The following is a 25,113-nucleotide window of genomic DNA, read 5'->3' as shown; positions in this document are numbered from 1 at the left end:
ATTTATCTCGAAACTTCAAGAAATCAGAAAAAAACCCGAAATTAGATTTTTGATCGATTCTCCGTCCTCGCTGCAAATCGGTTCAAGCCACTTGGAGAGAATGCTTAGTGTCTCCTGGGCTTCAAGAAATTACCAGTGGCGAGGCCAAAGGTGGCTGAAGGACGGAGATATCACGGTGGACGGAAAACGCGCCACTGCCGTTGCTGCGTCGTCCAGGCGGCGATTCGCCGTGTACCACCACCACTGATAGGAGCATTTTAATGCAACGTTTTAATAATTATTTCCTCATATTTTGCTTAGTTATTTCCTTTACTTAATCATTTTTAATTTAGTTTCTATTTTCTAGGTACATCGACTAAATGGAGAAGAAATGAGCTTAAAGGCAGAAGGGATGCTGAAATGAAGAAATGGAGTTTTCCTGGTCTGACTAGAAATCCCAGTCAACGCAGGAATCCTGATGAGGCTAGGAAACCTGAAGGCATTAGGAGACCACATGACTTGAAGATATTATGGGAAATTAAATCTGATTTTTGCATGGGAAATCAAGGAGATTACGTTGAGAAAATCAAGGGAGAGTTTCAAGGGATTGTGCAACAAGATAAGGCTCAAAACAAGTCCAGATTCGTTCCTTAATTCCCTCAAGATCTGTTGGCTGAAATTAGAGAATAAAATCTGCAATTTTAATGTGGAAATCAAGAGAAAATCAAGGGGAGGACATTAAGGATAAAGCCATGGAGAGATTTAAGGGAGAAAATTTCCAAAACAAGTCCAGATTCATTCCTAATTTCACTCAAGAGCAATTTGGCCGAAAATTGTGAATAAAATCAGATTAAATCATGGGAAATTTGGCAACAATATATTAGGGATTGATTTTGGAGCTTTTTGATTGGTTGGATGACAAAGCAGAGCTGATGTGGCATTATTTGATTGGCTGAAGCTGTGTGGATCAATCTTGAAGACTTGGAGACTAAGTTTCCATCCTCCTATAAATAGGAGCATTCTCTACAACAACAACAACACCACAACACCTCTTCATTCAGAAAAATTCTCTCCATTCTCTAGTTGCAAAGTTCTGCGTTTTCAAGCAAGGAGAGGAAGAAGAAGAAGGAGCCGTGAAGATCATATCCTCCATCATCCACCTTGAAGGCTTGCTTCGAAGATTCAAGATCCAATCATCTAGCTCTCCATCTCCATCTCCACTCACGGTGTAATTCGTTCCTTTTCCTTGTAACCTTTTTGGTTTCCTTGTTTGATTTCGTATGAACTTGTTTCTAGCTAACCTAATGTTTAGGGCGAAGTTTAAGCCCAATTTCTATGTTTAAATAAAGTTTTCAGATTCTATTATTGTAATTCGAGAGTTGCTTATGTGAGTTTGTTTAATTAAATTTGCTTTATAGATATCTTTTGTATTTTAATCTTATGTGGTTCGAAACACTTAGGGTTTTGATATGAATGGTGCTAGATTTAAGAACATGAAATCAACTTTTTGTTTTGTGTAACTTGAATCGAAGTAGTAAAGGTTTTGGACAAAAACCGAATTTAATTAAAGAGGATTGCAATTATGTGGACTTTTTCATACTAAGTTGCACACTTGAGTTGATAGCCTTTCTATGTGTTTCATGCCTTAAACATGTCATGATTAAATAGCTTTCTAGGGCTTGATTACATGTTTGATAGGATTAATCTTTGTGCTTTCACTTAGGTTAATTAGCATTGAAAAGTAAAAAAATGGGAAATTATTTGCTTTCGAATATTTCACATGATCAACTCCTTTCTCATGACTTAGATGATCAATTATAGGGTTTGAATCGAATTTGATTACATGGAATTGGTTTTGATCTTTGTTCCTTGCGTTCCACCCTTGTATATATGTTTTTACTTGTTCTTTATTTTATTTATTTATTTATATTTTATAATTCTAAACCCCCCTTTTGTGTTCACTTGTATATATTTTTATTCTTTGTTTTATTTTTGTAAATAATACTTTTTACTTGTTTTAATTCTTTATTTATTTTTGCAATTACAGGTGTACCCTCAATCCCCGGCTAGAACGATCCCTACTTATTCTATACTGACAACTACATTTTGCAGGGTTAAATTGTGCGCTTACTTTTAGCGTATCAACCACAGACTTGAAAAGGATGAAGAGGCGGTTCGAATGGGACCGGTGGCGGCCGGATTGGTGGCCTGACGGCGAAGATATGGCTGGAAGAAGAAAACGGGTCGAAGGGCGGTAGAGAGAGAAAATCGGATCCGGATTTCCTTTTTTGGAAAGTTAGGGTTTTCTTAATTTTTTTTTCCCAAATTTTTCTATTTATCCAAAATTAAAAAAAAAAATTCGATGGCCATAACTTCTTCATATGAACTCCAATTTTTGCTTTCCGCACGTCCACGAACTCGTATCGACGCGCTCTACGACTCTCATGAAGGAAGTTTTTAGGAAAACTCAACGAATAAAAAGTCAACCCCTTGACTCCTCGAAAATAACATGTTTCGAGTAATTATTCGTCCGAAACACTTTCTCTGCACCCTTGAACCACAAAATCTTATTAACGAACACTTTATTAATTCCAGGAAATTTCAAGAAATTAATAACAAATTTCCGGGGTATTAGAACAATAGATGTGATTATTTTGTTCGAATATGAAATGTTACAGCTCATGTTTTCCGTGTATTTCAAATACTTTGTGTAACTCTCAATTATTTGAAAAACTATTTACTAGACATTTATTCTAAAACGTTACTAAATCACTATGCTCATAATATTAGAGCATATTAAGGTTATCGGAGTTACGATATTTCAATAATTATCAAATTAAATTTTTACTATATCTTTGAGTCTATTCATCTACTATATATACTTGTCACTTCTTGCTCTTACATACACAGTGAAAAATTTATCATCCTCTATGGTTATTTCTTTAGCCATTTCTCTTGTGAGTTCATACATATTCTAGAGGGTGTTTTGTTCTTGATCTTCGATAATGCCAAAGGAAAGAATTAAGCATTTCTAGGATCCAAGTTTGCGAGTGTATAATACTTAAAAGGATTAACAGTGGTTTTACCCTGAACGGTAGGACGCCACTAACCTGCTACACCGAGACATTGTCGATCTCCAAGGAGCGAAATCTACTCTTAAGGGCAGTGTTTACACGCCTCAATCTTAAACTCTTTTTGAATAATGTATCCTCCGAAAGCGTACAAATCCAATAGATAAGTCTTATGATTCTTGTTATTTTAGTCTATTATCACAATGAAATTATAATTATTATTTCTTATTAATATATTGAATTTGTGTGATTTTGTAGGAGAATCAAATTTGGTCGATTGGTCTACACGAACTATCCATCGACCAAATTTTCCAACAGCTCATTCTATACTGTAATGGGTAGAATGAGTGGGTTGGACCATCCTCTACAATGGCATGATTTGTGACTCTAATCTGTTATTACCTACTTTGGACATAAAGAGCAGCCTTTGTTGAGAAATGGCGGGTGGATCTCTCTCCACTTACCAACTTTATTTGACTTATTACAAAACTTTTCCTAATACAACAAAGAAACATCATTTACTAGGAACATGTACAATAACAAGAATATGTATGCTTGGTTAGTTAAACCATTAATTATATAATTACAATATGTTAAAAGTAGTTATATGTGGTGTCCAAATAGTAGGATCGACCACATCGAATCGTCAACAACAATATCGCTCTATGTACTGCTTAACAAGATAACTACTTGGATTGTCAACATCATTTGGTTAGTTAATTTAACCGAAAATTCGTTGGTTTAGTTCTTAATATTGTGCCTAACTAACTAAGCAATTTATTTATTGCCTCTGTATTTAGGTATCGACGAGAACAATATATACCTTGTACCAAGTAATTTAGATCATGCCGTTAGGCAAGTTTGTTTAGTTTGGTCGATCACCATCCATCTTAGTGCGACAATATAATTAAATTTGATGTCCCTCTCCTATACAATGATTTTTTTTGTCTATTATTTCATGCCCTTTTTTCTGTATTCTGTGGGTGATAGATGACCTTTAATTGGTTGCATGCATTGCATGAACGAACCACATATAGTGTTAAAAATTTCGACCCCTAGGAGACACCACAAGTCACAATTATACAGTTAACCAACAAAGTGGCCAACACAATTTCCTTTTTAATTGGCAGAGAAAGCGACCCCCATTTGAAAACAAAATCAAGTTCGTTACATTCCATAGTCAAGCTCTATGTTAATGTGAATGCCTTTCCTTTTAGGGAGTCTCCATCACAAACACGTACATCTAGGTCGTTATCGTCGATCTCTCAGTCTCACACCGGCAGTCAAGCTAATGGAATACAAAGACATGCACCTAACAAACCACATGTGAGATTCTGACCACCCCGGTCTATCATGACTGCGGATTTGATCCAGAAACTGTAAATGACCTTGAGGAGACCGTTGTTGGAAGCTCGACCATATCCACCAATCATCGACCCAAATGATGCCATTCTCATCAAAATCAACCGGTAATTCTATCTTAATCGAAGGACAAGAGCCCTCTTGGAATTATTAAGGATCCAATTAAAACTCGTCGACATGCATTTTGTTGGAGAGTGAATATCACACATTAGAAAAACGATAAAATAAAATAAACTTATAAGTTAGTGACTTATTCCTATTTGTAAGGAGCATTTTAAGTTAATACCTAACACTGAATCAATGCGATAGTAAGCCAAGGGCTATACTTGTCACTATTTAACATGGTATCAGTGCGGGTTTTTTTTTTGTCACGTTCTGAGCCGGAATAACTAAGTTCAAAACGAATGGTTGGACCTTTAAAAAGATGCATTAACTTCAGCGAACAACTAACATCTACACTGAATTCAACGCCCAAAGACATAAAGGTATCGCTGGAGACCCAAAGCCAGACGACTAGAGTTTTAAGGATGACAGAGCTCTTGCTCTCACTCCCAATTGTTTTTTTTTATTTTTTATAAGTAGATATTCTTTTTTTAAATAAATGAAGCACTCTGTCCACGCAGTTAGGCTTTACTACTAGGTATATGCACTGTCCAAAACCTTTTTTTTTTTTGTTACAGCACTATCCAAAATTTTAATAAAAACTTTGCAAATTTTGGAATGCACAAAACCTACAAAACCTTAATTTTGAAATATAGAATATAGCTTGTAACCAAAAAAAAATATATATATATATATAGAATATAGCATAGTATTCCATCGAATGAAACCGACATACATGGGCTATGTTTGGGGGGGCTTTTTTGCTCCCCTGCTTATAAGCACAAGAGCATCAAGTGTTTGGTGACTGAGCTTATTCTCAGGTTTTGAAAAAAGCTGCCCCAGCTTCTATCTAAAAGCAGAAGCTGACTCCCCCCAGCTTTTAGAAGCCAGAAGCTCGATCGATACTGTAGCGGTAGTTACTGTTCATTAATGAATTTTTTTAAATCCCGAATTCTATCCTCCGTTGGCTGAAACAATTACAGCCATCTGCCACCCACCCTCGATATCAGTCTCTCGCTCTCCCATCTCCCATCTCCCTCTGCTCGATCCCATCTCCCTCAAATAACATCACAGAACGCATCCCATCCGATCTCCCTCTGTTCGATCTCCCTCTCACAGAACCCATCCAATCACAGAACGCATCCCATCCGATCTCCCTCTGCTCGATCTCCCTCTCACAGAACCCATCCAATCACAGAATGCATCTCGGCCTCACTTGCATCTGAAATTGAAGCCTCAATCAAGCAATTTTCGAATCAAGCAAGTCAGTCTCCTGCCTCTGCTTCGTTCTTATCTTTAATGTAATTGTTGTTATAATTGTTTTGATTTTCGTAGTTCTTGTTAAAGCTTTTGCATTGTGACTTTCGCAACCTCTTCTAAATCAAAAAACACGCTGGGGTTTGGTAGTGGGTAAGAGTGGATTGGGAAAGTTAAAACATTTTGGTGTGGTTTTCCCATTCTCAAGCATCGAATCTATTTAATTCAAGAACCAAACACCGATATTTACTCAAGTAAGAACAGGGATTTCTTGTATCGAATCAGGATATTGTTTTTGTTGGAGAACCAGATGAATTCTTAGTACTAACATAAAGGTAAATTTCTGTTACACTTGGCCAAAAATGGCACCATTATCTTTTGTCAATGCAGAGACTTAATTTGTGTCACGTGAAAACTAAAGGGAAGAAAATTTTTAATGCACATACGTACTTTGTGTTTTTGAATTCCCATTTCTAAGTTTCTGTTTCACTATTTCTGAGTATGGTCCTACGAGTTTTGCTTTAAAACTTGATAAAATTCAGAGTTTCGATATTGAGGCATTGAATTATTTGAATATCACATTGATTCCTTAAGGCATTAAATCTGTTCGTGTACTGTTTTTAATCTGCATTGGTTTTTTTTTGTTGTTTTGAGATTGTGTAGGGAATCATACTTCAGTCCTGCTAATTGATTGCTGCATGGTTGCCTGACTAAGCTGCAAATGGACTGGAATGCAAACATTGTGCTGCAATATGCTGTTGTTGGCTTGTTGAACCTGAAGAGAAGGAGTAAAGCCATTGGTCTGTTGCAATAAATTCAGTTGGCTGTGTTTGTGAATTTGTGATATAGAGCTTCAGTTCTTTACCTTTTTTGCTTTTTTCTATTTGGATTTCAGCCATTCAGACATTGTCATGTTATTTAATTTTGTGAGTTTGTCTTGCTGGCTTGACACTCTTTGGCTTTGCCATGAAAAGTTGAAAACTCATCAAGTCCGAAACTTTCATAATTTCCAGCTTCTTGAACTGATGATTTGTTAAACTGCTGGTCCTCTTGAATTTGAATTTTCAATTCCTATTTGATCTTTCATGCCTTTTCCATAGTTGGAATGTGATTTTTAATAGATTATAACTTTGAGGAGGGAATTTAGGAAATGGTTCACTTTATGTTTGGTAAAAATTGAATTCTGGAGACAAAAGGATGTTTTGGGCTCATGATACAAGAGTGTTTCTATCGGTACTTCGAGATCCCGAAATGAATTATATACGGATACATGCATATGGTGATAGACATTTTGTCTGCAGTGAAGAAAGAGAAGGTTATGGGTCAAGTGGTGAGATAGAAATGGATGATGATGTAGAAGAAGAATATCATGGTCACGGTGCACAAGAAATGGACGCAATAAGAAATAGCATTACTCAAAGTTTGATGAATGCGCGTAATAACGTGAACATTTGATGTGAACCAGAAACCATGATTTATAATCATATAGTCACCATGATTTATAATCATATTGTCCAATATTAATCAAATAGTCACCATGCTTTATAAAAATTGAAAGTTAACAAAAATTAATAAGGACATAATAAAGATTAAAAATAATAACAAGAGCATTTGAACAACATTGTTTTGTATACAATTAAGGCAAAATAATCTCTCATGTCCAATTTGGTCATTCCACAAACAAAAAGCACAAGCCAGTTTGATTTACCAAACACTTTGTCACTGCTTCTGCCACTGACAGCTCTTATAAAAAGCCAGTTTACCAAACACTCAGCAGCTTTGCTTTTCAGCCACTTATTCTCAGAAATAAGCAGAAGCCAGCTTTTCTGAAAAGCCCAGCCCTACCAAACATAGCCATGATACATGGTTCAGCAGAAAATATAATTGAATAACAGAAGTGGTACAAAATTAAATTAGAATCATTATAATATTACGGGTATTCAGTTATGGAAACTAAGAGGGGATTGGCAGATGGTGGGGGTGATGAGATGAGCATAAAAGTAAGACCATGTTCCTTGAAAATTTCCGTTATGTGAAAAAAGCAGAAAAACGTTTCGCAAATGGACAAACAGATTCTGGTTTTCCCCAAAGCCCGAGGGAGAATGAGACAAGCTATTCACACAGAACAAAGCAACAACAAATTAAGACCAACCCAAGGCATATGTTTTGTTTTCAAGTCCCACCAGCTTCACACCACCCACACGAGCGGCTCTAAATTCGAGTGCATCACTCTCTCCTAATTTCCCATTTTCTCTATAAGATCCCCTCGCAAAGCTCAGATTTTTGATGAACTCTCTTTCCTCTCCCTCTTTCTCATTTCAGATTTGTGGCTCATCATATCTTCCATCTCTCGCTTCCTTCTCTGCCAAAACAAAATCCATTTTTCTCTAAGCTCTTTCTGTGGTTCACTCTAGTCTCTAGCTAACAAGTCTTGACAGGAAAACCAACACCCCCTTGTTAATTGTTGCCATTGCACTTGTAGTGTCGGCAACTACCCAGTTTAGTTAGTTTCTTGCTGCTTGTTGATATATTGTTTTTTTTTTGGGGGGTTTGGTTTTTCTGGTGTGAGTGCGTGTGTCAATTAATGGGTCCTCAACAACATCACCAGATGAGGAGTGACTCTAGTTATCGTCAAGATTTGAACTTTTTTCCATCTCAACTGTGTCTCTCAAAAACCACCTTTGGAGTCGTAGCTAATTCGGAAATGGGTTATGGTGTTCATGACAGAAAGAGCGCCTTGTCTCTGAATCTTGTTGGAGATGAATCTGATCATGATGATGTTATACAGAGCGCTGCTGGCAAAACTAAACTTTGTGTTAGAGGCCATTGGAGGCCAGCTGAAGACTCTAAACTCAAACAACTTGTGGCCCAGTTTGGTCCTCAAAACTGGAACTTGATTGCTGAGCATCTTGATGGCAGATCAGGTAATATCAATAATCAAACTAGCTTCATGTTTTGAATTTTGGAAATGTATGCCGACTGTTTTCGATCTTGTGTAGGGAAAAGTTGCAGACTGAGGTGGTTTAACCAGCTAGATCCAAGGATCAACAGAAGGGATTTCAGTGAGGAAGAAGAAGAGAGGCTTTTATCTGCTCATAGACTTTATGGCAACAAATGGGCCATGATTGCGAGGCTCTTCCCTGGAAGGACTGATAATGCTGTCAAGAACCATTGGCATGTCATCATGGCTAGAATGCACAGAGAGCAATCCAACGTTTACAAGAGAAGAAAGCCCTCTTCTAATTCTCAGGCTGTTATTATTCCTCAACATGATCATGATCATGATCATGGTCAAGAAGATGGGGCTAAGAACAATGCCTCTAGTGATCGTTCAACAATCTCAATCAACACCAGTAATGATGAATCTGGCTCAGCAGCCTCTGCCTCAACATGTACTAATCTCTCCCTCACTCCCTCAAACAGACCACTTCTTCCCAGTTTTTTCAAGAACATCAATCCATTTCAGCAACACAAAACCTTTGGATCACAAATGGGTATGTTTCTTTTTCCAATCCGAATCAAATGCGTACTAATTTTTTTTTTCTTTCTTTCTTTCTTAGTTTTCTTTGTTCTTTGTTTTAATCAAAATTTTGCTACTTGTTGCATACTGTACGTAGTTGCAGGCGCTGGCAGGATCAAGGGCAATGAGAATGGTCAGTCATCAGACTCGAACTCAGAAACTTCAGGAGATGAATCAGTACTCACCACCTATAGGACCAACAGCAATAATGTTTCTTCCATGTCCAGAGAAGCTCAAAGTGACAAGATCAGCGTGATGCCATTCATTGATTTCCTAGGAGTAGGCTCTACTTAAAACAGAGGAGATTTGGCAAAGTGTGCAAGAAAGAGCTTAATTAAACCAAATAGGACACCACCATGGTTTTTGTATGATGCAGAAAAAGTGGGGTGGGCATCTCTACAGAGTCTTGGATGTACAGTTGGTTCCATTAAAAGGCAAAAGGAGAAGAAATCTAGTAGTAACTTAGGTGATGAAGAATAGGAGAAATCTAGCTAGAGAGTAATATGGGTGAAAGATAGTTATGAGGTTGAAAATAATTTTGAAAACCGTTTTTGAAATTTAGCAGCAACAGAGTCAGTGATGAGTGTTGTGGAAAATGGGAAAGCCAAAGACAGAGTTGCTTCAAATGAATGAAGGGAACGTGCCCATATTTCTTGACTACAGTTTTCAGATCGATGCTGCTGTTATGCATGTCAAATTGTCAATGTCATTGGCGTGTCATGTGTGTTTTAGTTTCTGTTTCGGTTTTGGTTTTTGTTGTATTATTATTAGCCTTAATTGTTTGACCATGTTTTGCACGCCCTTACAATTAATTCCCCTCCTTCTCCCTACCTGCCTACATAACCTGCAGTTATGTTACTCAAGTGTTGCATTAATAAGTCTGCCTAGAAATTCATCTCGACTAGTCTTGATCCTAATTAATAACTCTTGGCACTCTTGAGTTTTAACTTTTAACAACCAAAACCAAGCAAGAAAGAAATCTAGTGCGGTCTACGTATTTCTACGAGTCTCTGATGTTTTGACATTGATCTATAAACAACCAAGCGTGATAGTTAAGAATAGATGCATATACTATACAAACGGTATAATACGTGGAGCATAAAGAGAAAACAGACAAGCGTTGGTATTTTGCTCTCGCAAATATCCACCTGCAGCGTCTTTCAATAGTGCTAGACAATTTAGTTTATACACCTAAATAGATGCGCAAAAGTTATTTATAATAGATGATAAATTATTTTTATCCGCAGAAGCAAACTATACCTTAACCTGAAAGTACAAATATTTGTTGTTAGTGATATGAGCAACTAGTGATCGTTTCCGCAGGAGATTAGGCTGTAATCACTAATCAAGACTCAAAACTAAACTAAGTACCTAACTGCAAGTCAGAAAAATATGACATTAGATGACTCTAAACTACCATAAGCATCACAAAAATTTACAAACACTATCTAGACACAATAAAATATATGCAAACAAAATTTGCCAATTTGGGGATATTTTGATATGGCGGAATTGATTAAAGAAAACAAAACAGAAATAACTATGAAAATCTTATTTGGTTTTAGGGTTTTCAAGAACACGAAGGGAGAAAGATAGCTATGATGCTTTTACGACTAAACAATCAATCAATGGACAATTATTTAACCCAAGTTCATGTATTTGAAAAAAAAAAGTTCATGTATTTGTCATTCAGCCTAGAGTGCTAGAGTATTACATTATTAATTATTTTACCCAAGTTCATGAACCATATTACATTTTCTTACTTGGCTTGCTAAGTGAAAGGTGTTACCATGCAAAACTTTCTTCTTAACTTGTTGACTTATAAGGATGTTATCTGGATTCTAATAAATTGAAATCATTAATTAAGTACGAAAAATATTTGAGTCGTAACAAGAAACCTAACACAAGATGTTCATCACTCGGTCATATAGAATAGGGTGCTAGAGTATTACATTTTCTTACTTGGCTTGCTAAGTCAAAGGTGTTACCATGCAAAACTTTATTCTTAACTTGTTGACTTATAAGGGTGTTATCTAGATCCTGACAAATTGAAATCATTAATTAAGTACGAAAAACATTTGAGTCATAACAAGAAACCTAGCACAAGATGTTCATCATTTAGTCATATAGAATTTGGTTTACACAAAAAGGCTTCAAGTTTCTTGGCTGTCTCTCTGAAACATGCAACGATTAGGTGGTCATCTACGATGAATTATTCTGTGGTGCCGGAGTACCACGCGGCATTATTATGTGGTAGTCTAAACCAATCATTTTACTCGAATTTGGTGGAGACCATACAGAGGATGGAAAAACAAGAAAAATACCAATCAGAAATAAGTATAAATCATGTAGATCAATAATATCAACTCAGACCACCACGTGTACTATGGTCTGAGACCATATTATAATTTCCCGTCATCTACATGCTTAACAGGATGACTCAAAACAAGATGGCTGAGCTTGATAGAGAGAGCCTAACTGACACGCTCAAAGCAAGCGCATAATTTAACCCTGAAAAGATCGTTAGTAGTATAAGCAAGTAGGGATCGTTCTATTCCGGGGATTGAGGGTACACCTGTCATTGTCAAACAATTAAACAATTAAAATTAAAACAAAGTATAACATTCACAAAGATATTCACAACTATAAACATTTTACACGAAAAGGGGGGATTTTGTTTTTGGTTTTTCGAAAATAAAACTAAGTTAACAAAACAATTAAAATGCAAAAACATAAAAATACAAATGGAATGAGAGAACAAAGATCAAAAACCGAAACATATGATTAAAATCGATTCAAACCCTATTATTGTTCATCTAAGTCATGAGAAAGGAGTTGATCATGTGAAACGTTAGAAAGCAAACAATTTCCCATATTTTACTTTTCAATGCTAATTAATCTAAGTGAAAGCACAAAGACTAATCCTATCAAACATGCATTCAAGCCCTAGAAAGCTAGTCAATCATGACATGTTCAACGCATAAAGCACATAGAAAGACTATCAACTCAAGTGTACAACTTAGTATGGAAAAGTCCACCTAATTGCAATCCTCGTTAATTAAATTCGATCTTTGCTCAAAACCTTTACTACTTTGATTCAAGTTTACACAAAACGAAAAGTCGATTTCATGTTCTTAAACCTAGCACCAATTATATCGAAACCCTAAGTGTTTGCAACCACATAAGATTAAAATACAAAAGTTATCTATAACGCAAATTTAATTAAGCAAACCCACATAAGCAACTCTCGAAGAACAATAATATGAATCTGAAAATTTCATTTAATCATAAAAAATTCCAGAAATTAATATTCATTCAAACACATATGTCAACTAGAACAAAACCAACGAAATTCAAAGCAAAGGTTACAAAGTAGAGGTCGAATTACACCGTGGATGGAAGATGATGATGGGTGAATAAAGATGAATTCTTTGAACTCGAAAGCAAGCTCCAAAGGTGGATGGTGGAGGAATAGGTCACGGCTTCTTCTTCTCTTCCTTGGCCTTGCTTGAACTCGTGGCTTGCTCTAGAGGATGGAAGAACTCACGGCTATGCTAAAGGGATTTTTTGATTTTTCTAAGTTGTAAAACGTATGGAGAGAGCCTTTGACGTTGAGAATGAGAGAGTATATATAGGGGATGGCTTCCTTGCTCTCCAAGCCGTGCATATCTTCTAAGAATCCTCACGGCAATTGCTTGATAACTCCACATAATTTCCTCCAATGGTAGCTTGCCACATAAGCCCTATGACATGGTCCAACCAATCACAAAATTCCAATGTTAATTCCCTAAATAATCTTGCCGAAATATATAGAGATATATTCTGATTTTCTTCACCAATTTCGGCAACAATATATTTAGAAAATATAGGGGACGAATCTAGACTCCTTTGAGAGCTTTTTGTGTTCAACACATATTCTCTTTCCTTTAAAATCTCCCTAAGAAATCTCCATCGAAATCTTTTCTTATTTTCTGATTTTTCTCACGGCAAACTCCTTGTTTCTCTCTTGATTTTCACGGCAAACTCTCCTAGGGTTTGTTCCATGCGTCACAAACCCTAGTTGCATGGGCTTTTAGTGGGCTTTGATCCAATTGCCGAAAATCCACAAAGTCTTGAGAATTCTTGGGCCTTGTTGCTTCAACTTCAAGCCTTGTCACCTTCCAACGTCAAGACACTTCATTTTTCTATTTCTTCTTCATAGTAACGTTGGAAACTTCATTGGTAAGCTTTCCTCCTTTTCACAGGGTTTCCTGGTTGAAGCAGGAAAACTTCTTTTCTTCATTTCTGTGGCTCATTGTTCCTCATTTTTGCTCCCCTTGACTTTCGCAAGCTCCTCTTTCCATTCGTGAGTTCATTTCCACTTTTTAGCTCGGAGGTCCTGAAAATAGAAACTAATAAGAAAAATAGAAACTTTCCTAAAATGAAAAATGGCAACTTTCCTAAACTGAAAATGGGAAACTTTCTAAAAATGAAAAATAGAAACTACCGAAAATGGAAACTTACTAAAAATGATAAATAGAAACTACAAAAATAGAAACTTTCTACAAATAGGAACTTTCCCAATCAAAGAATGGAAACTTTCCTAAACAGGGTTTTATTAAGGAAATAACGCAAGAAATGTAGGGAAAAGCAAGTAAAACGTCGCATTAAAATGCTCCTATCACTAACAAAATATATCGAGAGATGAAAATCGCATGAGGATAAACTAGCCTTGGTGGCATCTGCCTGGCCCGACTGCCTGTAGGCCAAAGATTGAAGAAGTAGAACATCCCAAGTTCCCAACATAGTTGAGAATATCCCTTCGAGAATGGTTATGCACATGGATGCGGTCCCAAACGATTGGCCCAGGTGGATAGTAAATTATCTCAAATACGGAATTCAGGTGGATTCAAATTTGCTCACCATTTTTATTTTGTGGTGATATCACCACCCTAATAAAACTTGCCACGTCACGTAGAATTAATTTAATACTTAAATTTTATTTTTTTAACATCATGATTAACTATAATTATGTTTTATAACACATGACAGTTTTATATTGAGTGGTAGTATCACCACCAAAGTATTAGTGGTGAGCTGCTAGAGTCCCGAAAAAGATCAGAAAATGGAAAAGAAAGATGTATGCCTCATTTGCACACAAATATCTTATGCAGAACCAAAGACGAACTAGCTGGGAGTGATGATCTCTAATTGGGCTGGTTTCTACTTAACAACTTTAGCTGACCAGACACGTCTCAAACTAATGAAGTTCCCATTACCATTGTTGTATTTCACCAGGAATTATCAACATGACATTCCTGTATCATCCGTTTGTTATAGTTTCACTAGAAAGAGTTTTAACAGTTATGTCAAAACCTATTGATTCGATGATAGTTGATAACCATGCAATCTTGTTTAGAAAGATTTTGGGTTGAAAATGCAAAAATTGTACTATACATCTTTTCTTCATAAAGTTGTATTTTTGCCAAAGTCTAATTGTGTATAAAATTCTTGTTTAGTCTTTTAAGATACCTAATTGAGTTCCTGGGCATAATTCTCTTGATGTATCTACGAATGGGACAAGAAAAAAGGGTGACACCATCTACATATGATATACTTGAAGATGCATTTGATGTAGCAGTTAAGCGGGTAATCGAAAAAGGAGAAATTCTTAGGTAGGGCAAACGTACCAGCCACGTGGTAAACCAGGCCAATCATATCTCTCTATTTTTTAATTGAATTCCAAAACTACCCATGTTTAATTATAATGAAATACCCAAAACACCCCATGCATAGGCAATGATTGGTTGGGCGTACGGCCACGTGGCACGCTTGCCCTACCTAAGAATCTCTCTCGAAAAAGTAGAGACATTTTGAAGGAAGCCGTATACAATTTGCAAGCCATAAATATTATACACACACACACACACACAGATATATATATATATATATATACAGATCCTATCTAGAGCGGAGCTCCGCTTTGAAATTAACGTGTGAAGTTCGAGTTTTGGGTCACTTTTCGGTTGCATATCCACATCTCGACCATTCAATTTTTAGGTACTAGTGTATAGATCATCTCTGTAAATTTTCAGCCAAATTGATGATTGTTAAGACATTGATAACTGCTTTAAAGCTATATATATATATATATAATATAGGGAGCCTTGAATATAGAGAGGATCTCCTTAAACTTGAGATGTGGGGATGGTTTTATTTTTTAGCATGTAGTTCAATAATCTAAACCATTCATTCTCTATACACACACACAAATGAATCTTACAACAAATTAGCCAAATCGGACTACATTTGTTTATACAATTTTAGATGACCAAATGTTTTCTGACACTTATGTGTAAGTGGCACCACAAAATTTTATTTTCCATTCAAATGCAGAGGCATCGAAACTTTGGAGCTGAGTGCTTGATGGTATTGGCCCTTGGAGATTATTGTATGAGACATTAAAACTTGATAAGAAATGAAGACTTGCGGTGGATGCCTGAATTTTTCCAGACAAATGGTTCATGGAGAGATCCAATGCCTCCACATCCTTGAGGTAAGATAACTGGTCTGGAATATTACCAGAAAGGTTGTTATTGCTAAGATCCAACACTTTGAGGAGCTGCAATTGGTCAATTTCAATAGGTATATATGTTCCCATGTAGGTTATTGTTTTCTATGAATATAAATGGGGTATAAAATATATAATTGTACTGTAAAGGTGTTGCAATCGACACTAGGACGGTAGTAGATAGGCAGTTCAATAGAAATACGATCTACTTGAGCTGCAGTTTGTTCAGATACTAACATAGGTAGTGTGCACAATTCCTTCGGAAATTCTCCAGAAAGTTGGTTAAATTGCATGTTTATAGAATGCAGCCTTGGAAGAGTCCCCAGTCAACTTGGAATTGAGCCAGTGGTTATGTTGTGATTCAGATCCAAGACCCGTAACTTTTTGAGCTTCGATAACCATGAAGGAATTTTACCACCAAGGTTACATGAACTCAAATCTAAAATTCGAAGATTTTGAAATCCATTAAAATCCACCATTTCAACATCATTTGGCAGTTCCTCACCTAAAAAACTAGATGCCAAGGAAAGCACTACGAGACATTTGCAGTCCATCAGTATCTTCATTGCCCCTGTCACATTGGTCAAACGTTTGTTCCAACCAAGTGAGAGGAAGGACAAGTATTTCAAGGAAAGAATTTCAGGGTGTATTTGAACCTCTAGATTATTATAGCTTAGTCGAATTGCTTTCAAGGACTTGCATGAGTATAGGCTTCTTGGCAAGATACCACAGAAGTTATTTTTCCGCATGTCAAGTTTACTAAGTTGACCAAGCTTGGAGAAATTAAGCATGGAAATATGGCCTTCCAAGTTGTTGAATCCCATACGAAGTTCTACAAGGTTTGTGCAATTCATCAAAGATAGGGGAAATGAACCTTCAAGATAATTAAAATCTAAGAGTGTGTTTTTACTTAGAGAGCTTCCCAATATGGAGAGGGAGGACGCCAGTAAATTTGTTATAAATATGGCGTTTGATACTGTAGACTCGTGAGCAGATAACACAAAGAGGGCGGAATCACATAATGCCCAGAAAGCACCAATAATATTAATATAATAAATGTCTATAATCTATGAGATAAAAAGGTAAATACCTTTGCATGTCAATGGTGAACTACAAACATAAAGAATATAACATGCAAGTAAACAAGGCCGACCATACAAGGTGGATCCAAAGTGATTTGCATAGAAACTAGACAATCAACCTTCTGTAGCAAATGCACTACAGTTCTGATCAGATTTATAACCAAAGGCCTGTCTCCTAAATTCCTATTTCATCCTACTAGAAATGCATGTATGTGTTGTTGCCTCTTAGGAAATGGGTCTATTACACTCTATTTAGGTTTAGTTAGAGATTCAATTGCCTAGTCTTAGAACCCTCTAAGGCTCACTTTGTGGTAGGCATCAGAAGTTCATAACACATAAACGAAGATGTTTGGTGTCGTTATTTATTTAAGGGTTAATTTCATTTTACCTTCCTAACCTTCACACCTTAAATCAGTTGTAGCCCTACGGTGTAGAGGTCAGGGAGGTAAAAAGGGCATCAGGATCTTCATTTTAATATGATGCTCAATAAGTCAATAATCTTTAAGCCTACTTATCTTCAGGTTGTTTCCAGAATCTTTTTCTTGGCGGTCCTGACAGTAAACAAAGGGTCATGTGTGTGGACCAGTAAAAAAGGTCCGCAAAGAAAAAATCCTAGATGTTTTTAGAAGAGAACTTATTGCAGCTCAGTAACATTAGCAAAAGTTACTGACACCAGTGAGTGCCGGTCGGTAGCATTTGTAAATGTCTAACCCTTTTCTATAAGTAGAACCCTAAACTTTCACACTAGTATTCTTTTGTAAATTGCTCTCTCCAATATTCCTTTGGTATGTGCAGTCAAAAAGACATATGTTATACTTGATAAATTAACAATGCAGAGGGAAGAAGGAAGTAGGTCGCCTGTTTGGTTATTATGGCTGCAGAAAAAACTGTCTTGGCAATATACAGAAACAATATTTGTATGCAAACTAATAGATTAAGATTCCATATTACGAAAAGCACCAGCTTTATTCAAATGTTTATTGTAAAGCTAGTCACTAGCATTTCCCGACTTGCTAATTATAGAATAAACATTCAGATAATAGTACGAGTGAAGTAGATTGTTATACTGTTATGGTAAATATTAAAGAATTTAGTGCAAAGTCGCAGGCATATATGCCATAGCAGATGAAGTGCAGGTTAAATTAAGAACCTTTTTCAAACCATGACTACATTTCTTGAATCATAAACATAAAGACACTTACGCAATATTCCCAGCAGTTGAAGGTGAATCATACTCACCAAAAAGGCGCATGAGATCGTCAAATTGCCGGTGTAAATCATCAAACATCTTGATAGGAGCCCTAAGTTGTAAGACACTTGGTTCACTAGAGAATATCCGTTCAGCACTATCACAAAGATCTGCTATTTCATTGCAATCCAAGAAAAATTGCCTGCGAACAGGAGGCTTCCATCCATGTGGCTTTAAAAGATGTGCTATTACCTGGTAGTAAAAGAGAAAACTCATTACTAATGTGACCCCCAACTAGATATGTAGACATCACATGTAGGATGAAATAATCAACTGAAAACTAGGGCTGGGAGCACTACATTGGTGAATAATAGGTGACAGGATTATAATGTTCATTAGATAAGAAATCGGATAGAACATGCATGTTTATATAGCGTTATTCACGGTTGAACTATGTCAGGAGAATGGATACTCTCTTAATCCTTTACAAGCAAAAACATAGCCAAGGGAGTATTAGCTAGTACAGGATGATAGGTATTTCAAGCTCAGAAATGATAGGTTTTTTTATAAGCTTTGCTGGAAGCAACTAGTTACTTCCTGAAATGCCTCTTTATTTTAGTATGGTCTAGTCCGTCCAATACCTCCTTCCTTCCCGCCAACATACGCTACTAGGAGAGTAAGCAAGCTATACCTTGCTTGCTACATGATAATGCTTGCTTGCTAGAAAAGTGCCTTTATGCATTCACACATATACAATACATTTAAGCTCCAAAGTCCAAAGTCCAAAGTCCAAAGTCCAAAGTCCAAAGTCCAAAGTCCAAACTTGGTTTTTCTTATATTGAAGGAAAACAAATGTAAATGTTTATAGTTTCTAACATAAAATAGCATTATCTGAATTAGATTTATCATTTATAACAGTTGAATGTGTTCATTCAATTTATCAAGTCTGAAAAATGAAAAGGGAACCTGTACCTTTTTGGGCACACTATTAATGGACATCTGCCGATCTAATAACTTCCTTGCTGCAGTTGCACTCTCCGGGGTCCCATAGCTAACCCGCCTGCCTTCATTTTCAAACTGATCTATTGAAAGCTGCCTCACCATGCCGCCCAAGCTCCCCCAGTCTCTGCAACTACAACAACCTGAGATAGCGTAAACATCACATCAATGACGGATCCAAATAGATCTAAAGCTCGTGGCTCGAATAGAGACAGCTTATAATAGTGAGCAATCACAATCATATACTAACAGCTCTATGATGCACTCGCACTCCAGCTGACGGAATATTATTTGACCCAGCATTTTCAGGCTTGATCAAGGTAGATATTTGCTTCCCGCTCGGGGTAGCCTCTGAGCCACGATCTCTATCAGGTAACTCTACTTCTCCATTAACTTGTCGTGCCTTGGCAGCAGCCAAAGTAGCGCTGATTGCCTCAGCTTCTGCTGCTGATGCTTCAACTAAATACTCTACACCTTTACTCAGTCTCCTACAGAATAATCAACATCCAGTATATATTTATAAGACCAAGAAGTACCGCTGACTGACTTCAAAGCTACAGCACAATTTACACAGAAAAGTAACTAACCTGGATCCCTGGAGCAAGGCATTTTCAGTGCTTCTATCAGCATACATGTCTCTTCAGGCATTATCTGCCTCGTTCTTTCATCAATGAATCCATATCTTCCAGGCAAACGGCCTGGTGGTAAATTAGACTGAGCAGCTGCAGCTGCAGCATGCGAGGCTGCAGTTGTTGTTTCTGCAGCAGCCAGATCTTCCGCAACCAGTAGGTCATCAAGCAACACCCCTACCACATAAAAACAACAATGAATATGCTTTTTCTTTACAGGAAACAAAATTCACTAAAATAAAAAAGAATACAGAATACTAATAAGGAATTCACTAAACTTAGAAAGCTACAGCCGGCAACAAACAAGAAACAAAAAGAACCAAACTAGAAGCTGTAAGATAGACGAGAACAAAAGTTCTCAAACTTGAAGAAATTAAAACAAAAAAGTGGAGAACTAGCCCTAAGCTCCAAAGAAACTGAAGCCCACAAATCATCCAGCTCCTCCCCACTCAATTCCTCAAAAATTCTTCTGTTTCTTTCCAGCCAAATCACCCAAAAGATAGCCATCACAACATATCTAAATGAACAGAACACCATTCCCCTGTTCCACCCACCAAAAGATTCTGCCTTACTTAGCCTTTCAGATTGAAGTAGAGAGAGGAAATTGAGCAAGAGAAGGTTGTCCATCGAATGTCTAGAAGAAATTTACAAGTAAATTTCCCTGAAGATTCCAGCGACCACCTTCACCTATGGTCTGCATGAGACCATCGCCACACTATCTAATTGAGACTATAGAGACATAAGTTCCTTGACTTCATAATCATTCAAATTCCTCCGCTACCCAGTGATTTTTTTTTATAAAGGGGTTTGGAACCCAGACAAGCTGGGAGGCTTATCCCCACGCCTGACTTATTGTATTAGAATTAACATTATGCATCGAGGGGGACGTAAAGCCTTGACCTCGTGCATGATTACATGAATCCTCATAGAGTACATCCTGAACAATAACAGGACACTCATCTAACCAAACATCATTCAAATGATTACATGAATCCTCGCTACCCAGTGAATATGCTTGAATGCTATCAACAGTGAAATTTCATTAGCTAACTCCATAATGAGAAAAAGCTTGCACAAAAACCACCAAATAACAGCTTATAAATACATCCATTAACCACTACATAGCCACACCTAGAATACCCTACATATGCCCATTTCTTCCTAGCTCACCTCAGACACATTCCACGCAGAAATAATTAGAGAATTAATTAACGAATCAATAAGAGCTTGGCTGAAATTCGAGATATTTGTATGTTGCATCCAGAAAAAATTACTTACAGGTAATCTTAAGTTCTTAACCTCAAGAAACAAAAGCATTATACATGCAAAACCTCAGTAGGGCTAGTCATCCATCAACATCTTATTAGCATTGAGTGAAACTACGTTCATGCCAATAGGATCCAATGCATTTTGTGATTTACAAATATTTACTACGTTGATAAATACAAGTCTTAAAGTAGGGGAACTGAAAAACAGCTAGATGAATTGTTGATTATATCTTACCACCACGTAGACCACCGTATATAAATATCAGGTCACCAACCGCAGCAGCTGCATGCCTGCAACGCCGTGTCAATTCAACTGCAGCATCTCCACCAGCTGCATCAGTGCTGTATCTACCTGTCCTTGGACTCATGACAACAGATTTTGTATCGCACCAAACCCCGGCTGCAGTATCCAACACTGTAGACAATAGAAATATGAGAATTCGTAAGGTCACATATGATGGAGAATCTGTTGAAAACAAAGGAAACTTTTCACCAGAAAACAACAGCAGAACTTAAAGAAAGCTACATGTATCTGTTTCTCATAGAAGCTTAGTTACTTTCCCAAAATTTTATACCCCTTGCTACCACTCTTTTAACTTTGAAAGAATTATGATAAGTTAAAACTATAATCAAGTACCTGCAACACTTGATGAATCTTCAACCATGCGCCCACCACCAAGGGCCCCTCCGGAAACATGCAAGCGTGCATTAACAAAAACCTAGCATCATAATATGCATGCAATTATTTTAGAAATGAAAGTTTCAATAGGAAAGCACTTGGTGCGGAAATGCAATAAGTGGATGCCAAAACCTACTGCTGCATGTTGATATCTGGGAGAAGGGGAGACACCAGGAGCAATTGCCCATTCCCAACGGCCATCCCTATGTTTGGCAAGGCCATATGCACTTGCCAATGGCTGCAAGAAAAAAACCAAGAAACAGTTTGAGCCTAATTCACAGTGAAGAGATGTTACTAACAGAAGGAACAGCTTGCTTCATAAAATTGGAAAACAAAGGGGAAACAAAACCACATTTAAAAATACGACCTACGTAAGGGAAACAAATGGCTATGTTATACATTTCACAAATTTCAAACCCAAGCTATCTATTCCTACACACCAGATTAAGACTTTTTATTAACTTTTTACTTTTGGGTTAAAACTAACGAATTTTATCACATCTAAACTACCGTGACCAATATGTAAAGTGAGACCAAATCAACCACTAAGACAAGACAATAAACCTATTTGACTCACCACACTGTTTGCATCCCTCCCTCTACAAAGGAGGAGAAGACCATCCGACCTTGCACTTGCACTTGCATACCTGGTCATATACAAAGAGTAAATGAGCTAGTTGACTACACAATATCTTAAAAAGATACAAGCATGTTACTCAAGCCACCATCTTCAGTGTGTAACAAGTCATAATGCATGTGAGTTAACAGATAACTTGATGATAGAATATTTTCTTTTATACGAACAAAATATTTTACTATATCCAGATAAATAAGCAAGAAAACCTCAAGATCAATTCTCCCACAATTCCAGTTCTAAATATCAACTAGAACCATATACTTGTGACACGTATAACAAGAGATTAACAGGCATCTGTTAACAGTTGTCAATATTGTAGTTAATTTGTACATCAACTTAAGCGTGACATAGGTATTCAAGCTAACTTTTTCTGGTCAAAAATGTCCTTGCTAATACTAAAAAAGAGAAAAGGGCCATGCTTCCGGTTCAGGTTTCAAACATATGGGAAAGGACATGTTTTTTACTTTTCTTCATCATGAAACAAAATACTAATCCCCCGCAGAGGATAGTAGGCATTTTCAAAGACAGCAATACAAAAAATGTGAAGCAGACTAAACTCCCCCAACCAAAAATCCACTTTTAGTTAGCCGATGTTACCAATTACATACCCAGATCCTCGATCTCTTTATGACTTTCCAGGGGCACATGTATGTATTGGTTAACATATTACATTCAGTGCTTCGGTTAGTCTTTGATATCAGTAGCTTTTATGAAACTTCCTAACCTTCATCCTACTAAAAATTTGAAATTATGTACCAGCACATTTCTATTCGAATATTTCCTATTATAGAAACCATAACATGTATTAGCCATATTCATATATCTGAAGCTTGCTTTATATTTTTTACAAGAAACATAGTTTATTAAAATAAAGATGAAGATTACTATACATGGAACAAAGCATTCTCAAATTTCTAAGAAACTTTAACATACATCTAAAACAGAATTAAAATCACATTTTTTTTTTTGAAGTAATTAAAATCACATTTAATACAATAAGATGCTTCCTTTGTTGTACAGTACTTTCACTGGTTCGTTACTTTTATATAAGAAAAGGTAAATTTAGTTTGAAGAGTCTCCTTATATATCACCTATAATATATTTCTGCCTATGGTCTAAGGTCTCCTATTCCTCTCTTTACAGCATCATCTCAAGTTGTAAAACCAATAGTTACTCTTATAGTAGCTTGAGTTTTAAATTATGCAACAAGGTTAGCAAGTTAAACTGCATAACTTCAAGAGTATAAAATTTTATCTCAAACTCTTTATCAATTACAAAGTGATGCCAGAATATATATCAGGAATTGAAAGAAGCAGTGACCGGCATATGACTTCAATTATCATGGCTAATCAATGATTTACTTTGAGATAAGTCTATGAAGGTAATAAACCACGCCTTCTGAGAAGAAACCTAACTACCCACCCTTCCCCAACTCCCTTCTTGAAGGTTTCACCAAATTACTTCATCCTCTAATCCTACCAAGAAAGGGAACACATTCTTGCCAAAATGTCAAACAGTTTTAAAACATGGTGCTCACAACATATGCACACACCCCAATGAAATATGTTTTAGATAAATGATTGTCTCTAAGCACATAAAGCAACCGACAAAATGGTAATGACTTTAAGCAGGAATTCGATATCAAAACTTGTTTTAACGTATAAATATTCATTTAGAAAGATTAATATGTGATTTTCTTCTATGAAAATCACATATGAATTTGACGGCCATAAATGTATTCAGGGAGGGGAGACGCACACCCACACACGGGGAGAGAGAGAGAGAGAGAGAGACTTACATGCATGGTGGTGGACCCTCCCCCTCTGGTTCCAACTTATGCCATTCCTATGGCTTGGCAGCTGTGTCCAGCGCCCAACCATCAGCTAAAGGCTGTTTATCTGGAAAGCACAAACCAATATCCCTTGTCTTAAATATCAATTGAGAATTTAAGCATATGAATACCTTTTCCTTCAAATATACACAGAAAAGATAGAAAGATAGACCCTGAAGGGACTCACCATCATTCCCACCAATTGCCATGAGATATCTTTGCCCCACCAATGCCATCACATGCCCGTAGCGTGGCCCTGGTCCAGGGGAACAACAACCATATAGGAAAATTAGCTCCATTTCGATAAATAAATCATTCAACAAATTCTAACAAAAGAGAAAGCAAATCATTCAAAAGTTTAACCTGTGCCATCGAGGCCGTTGCTGAGTGAGGTCAAGAACATGTAGATCTTCAGCAGACAAACCAGCAGGACCAATTCCTCCCTGTATTGATATCAATAATTCCAGTCAGAATGTAATTATGTTTCTAAGAATATGTTAACACAGCTTTGACCAACGAAACATAACCAATGAGATAAAACGCATTGTGCTAACCTGAATAACAACCATAGTTCCTACAGCAGTTGCTACATGTGCTGCCCTTGGTGTTGGTGGTTCTCCAAAGGGAGTGATCCTGAAAAGAATAACATTGTGAGCACTAAATTAAACAGAAAGAATACTAAGGACAAAAAAATAGCCCAGGCTGAAAAGATAACTAATCAGTTCTTAGGATGACCTAGACCATTTATTTGTTAGGATGTCATAACAGTGCACATCAGCTGTGGCACCAGCTAGTCCTGAAATCAAGTAAATCACAATGGTCATAAACTTTTGGGACTGAAACAATAACCGCAAAACACCAGAAACAATATTCCTTCCTCTTTTGAGCTCTTATTACAAGCATGAGCAAATCATATATGAATTGGGATAACAATCATGTTTTGGACCATAGAATAGAG

The 25,113-nt window shown here is 36.7% G+C and overlaps 2 protein-coding genes, 1 long non-coding RNA gene and 1 pseudogene across 4 annotated transcripts; 2 read left to right on the top strand and 2 right to left on the bottom strand.

Moving 5' to 3' along the window:
• The first annotated feature begins 5,253 nt into the window (after nucleotides 1–5,253).
• LOC133745936 (uncharacterized) lies at nucleotides 5,254–6,857 on the top strand. The gene is made up of 2 exons (XR_009863868.1): nucleotides 5,254–5,778; nucleotides 6,435–6,857. It is a non-coding gene; the product is annotated as an uncharacterized LOC133745936 (long non-coding RNA).
• A 1,035-nt stretch (nucleotides 6,858–7,892) lies between these two features.
• Nucleotides 7,893–10,134, top strand: LOC133742021 (transcription factor MYB54-like). Of its 2 annotated transcripts, none has more exons than XM_062169716.1 (3): nucleotides 7,893–8,695; nucleotides 8,771–9,265; nucleotides 9,395–10,134. In XM_062169716.1, the coding sequence occupies exons 1-3, from the start codon at nucleotides 8,356–8,358 to the stop codon at nucleotides 9,583–9,585; spliced, it is 1,026 nt and encodes a 341-aa protein (XP_062025700.1). In that variant the 5' UTR covers nucleotides 7,893–8,355; the 3' UTR covers nucleotides 9,586–10,134. The 2 variants fall into 2 exon arrangements, with proteins under 2 accessions (XP_062025700.1, XP_062025699.1); XM_062169715.1 differs by having other exon boundaries at nucleotides 7,898–8,695; nucleotides 9,389–10,133.
• Nucleotides 10,135–15,619: 5,485 nt separating this feature from the next.
• Nucleotides 15,620–16,695, bottom strand: LOC133744553 (receptor-like protein 2). Its single transcript, XM_062172646.1, has 3 exons — nucleotides 16,173–16,695; nucleotides 15,985–16,055; nucleotides 15,620–15,892 (listed from the first exon to the last, which is right to left on the bottom strand). Exons 1-3 carry the CDS (start codon nucleotides 16,693–16,695, stop codon nucleotides 15,620–15,622), a joined length of 867 nt encoding a protein of 288 aa, XP_062028630.1.
• Nucleotides 16,696–17,824: 1,129 nt separating this feature from the next.
• LOC133744552 (serine/threonine-protein phosphatase BSL3-like) lies at nucleotides 17,825–24,979 on the bottom strand (annotated as a pseudogene).
• Nucleotides 24,980–25,113: the final 134 nt, after the last annotated feature.

The sequence above is a fragment of the Rosa rugosa genome, chromosome 4 (genome assembly GCF_958449725.1).
Source record: "Rosa rugosa chromosome 4, drRosRugo1.1, whole genome shotgun sequence".
Taxonomy (NCBI): Eukaryota; Viridiplantae; Streptophyta; class Magnoliopsida; order Rosales; family Rosaceae; genus Rosa; species Rosa rugosa.
The sequence above is the reverse complement of the archived record's forward strand: the minus strand, read 5'-3'. Positions and strand labels throughout refer to the sequence as shown.

Excerpts from the sequence above, each read along its gene's own strand:
- LOC133744553 (XM_062172646.1), bottom strand. The coding sequence starts at position 16,695 with ATGAATTGCACAAACCTTGTAGAACTTCGTATGGGATTCAACAACTTG. Across the intron at positions 16,056-16,172 it reads AACCACTGGCTCAATTCCAA|CTCAAGTAGATCGTATTTCT; the intron begins GTTGACTGGGGA and ends AACAAACTGCAG. Across the intron at positions 15,893-15,984 it reads TCGATTGCAACACCTTTACA|CTCCTCAAAGTGTTGGATCT; the intron begins GTACAATTATAT and ends GACCAATTGCAG.
- LOC133742021 (XM_062169715.1), top strand. The coding sequence starts at position 8,356 with ATGGGTCCTCAACAACATCACCAGATGAGGAGTGACTCTAGTTATCGT. Across the intron at positions 8,696-8,770 it reads GCATCTTGATGGCAGATCAG|GGAAAAGTTGCAGACTGAGG; the intron begins GTAATATCAATA and ends GATCTTGTGTAG. Across the intron at positions 9,266-9,388 it reads AACCTTTGGATCACAAATGG|TTGCAGGCGCTGGCAGGATC; the intron begins GTATGTTTCTTT and ends TACTGTACGTAG.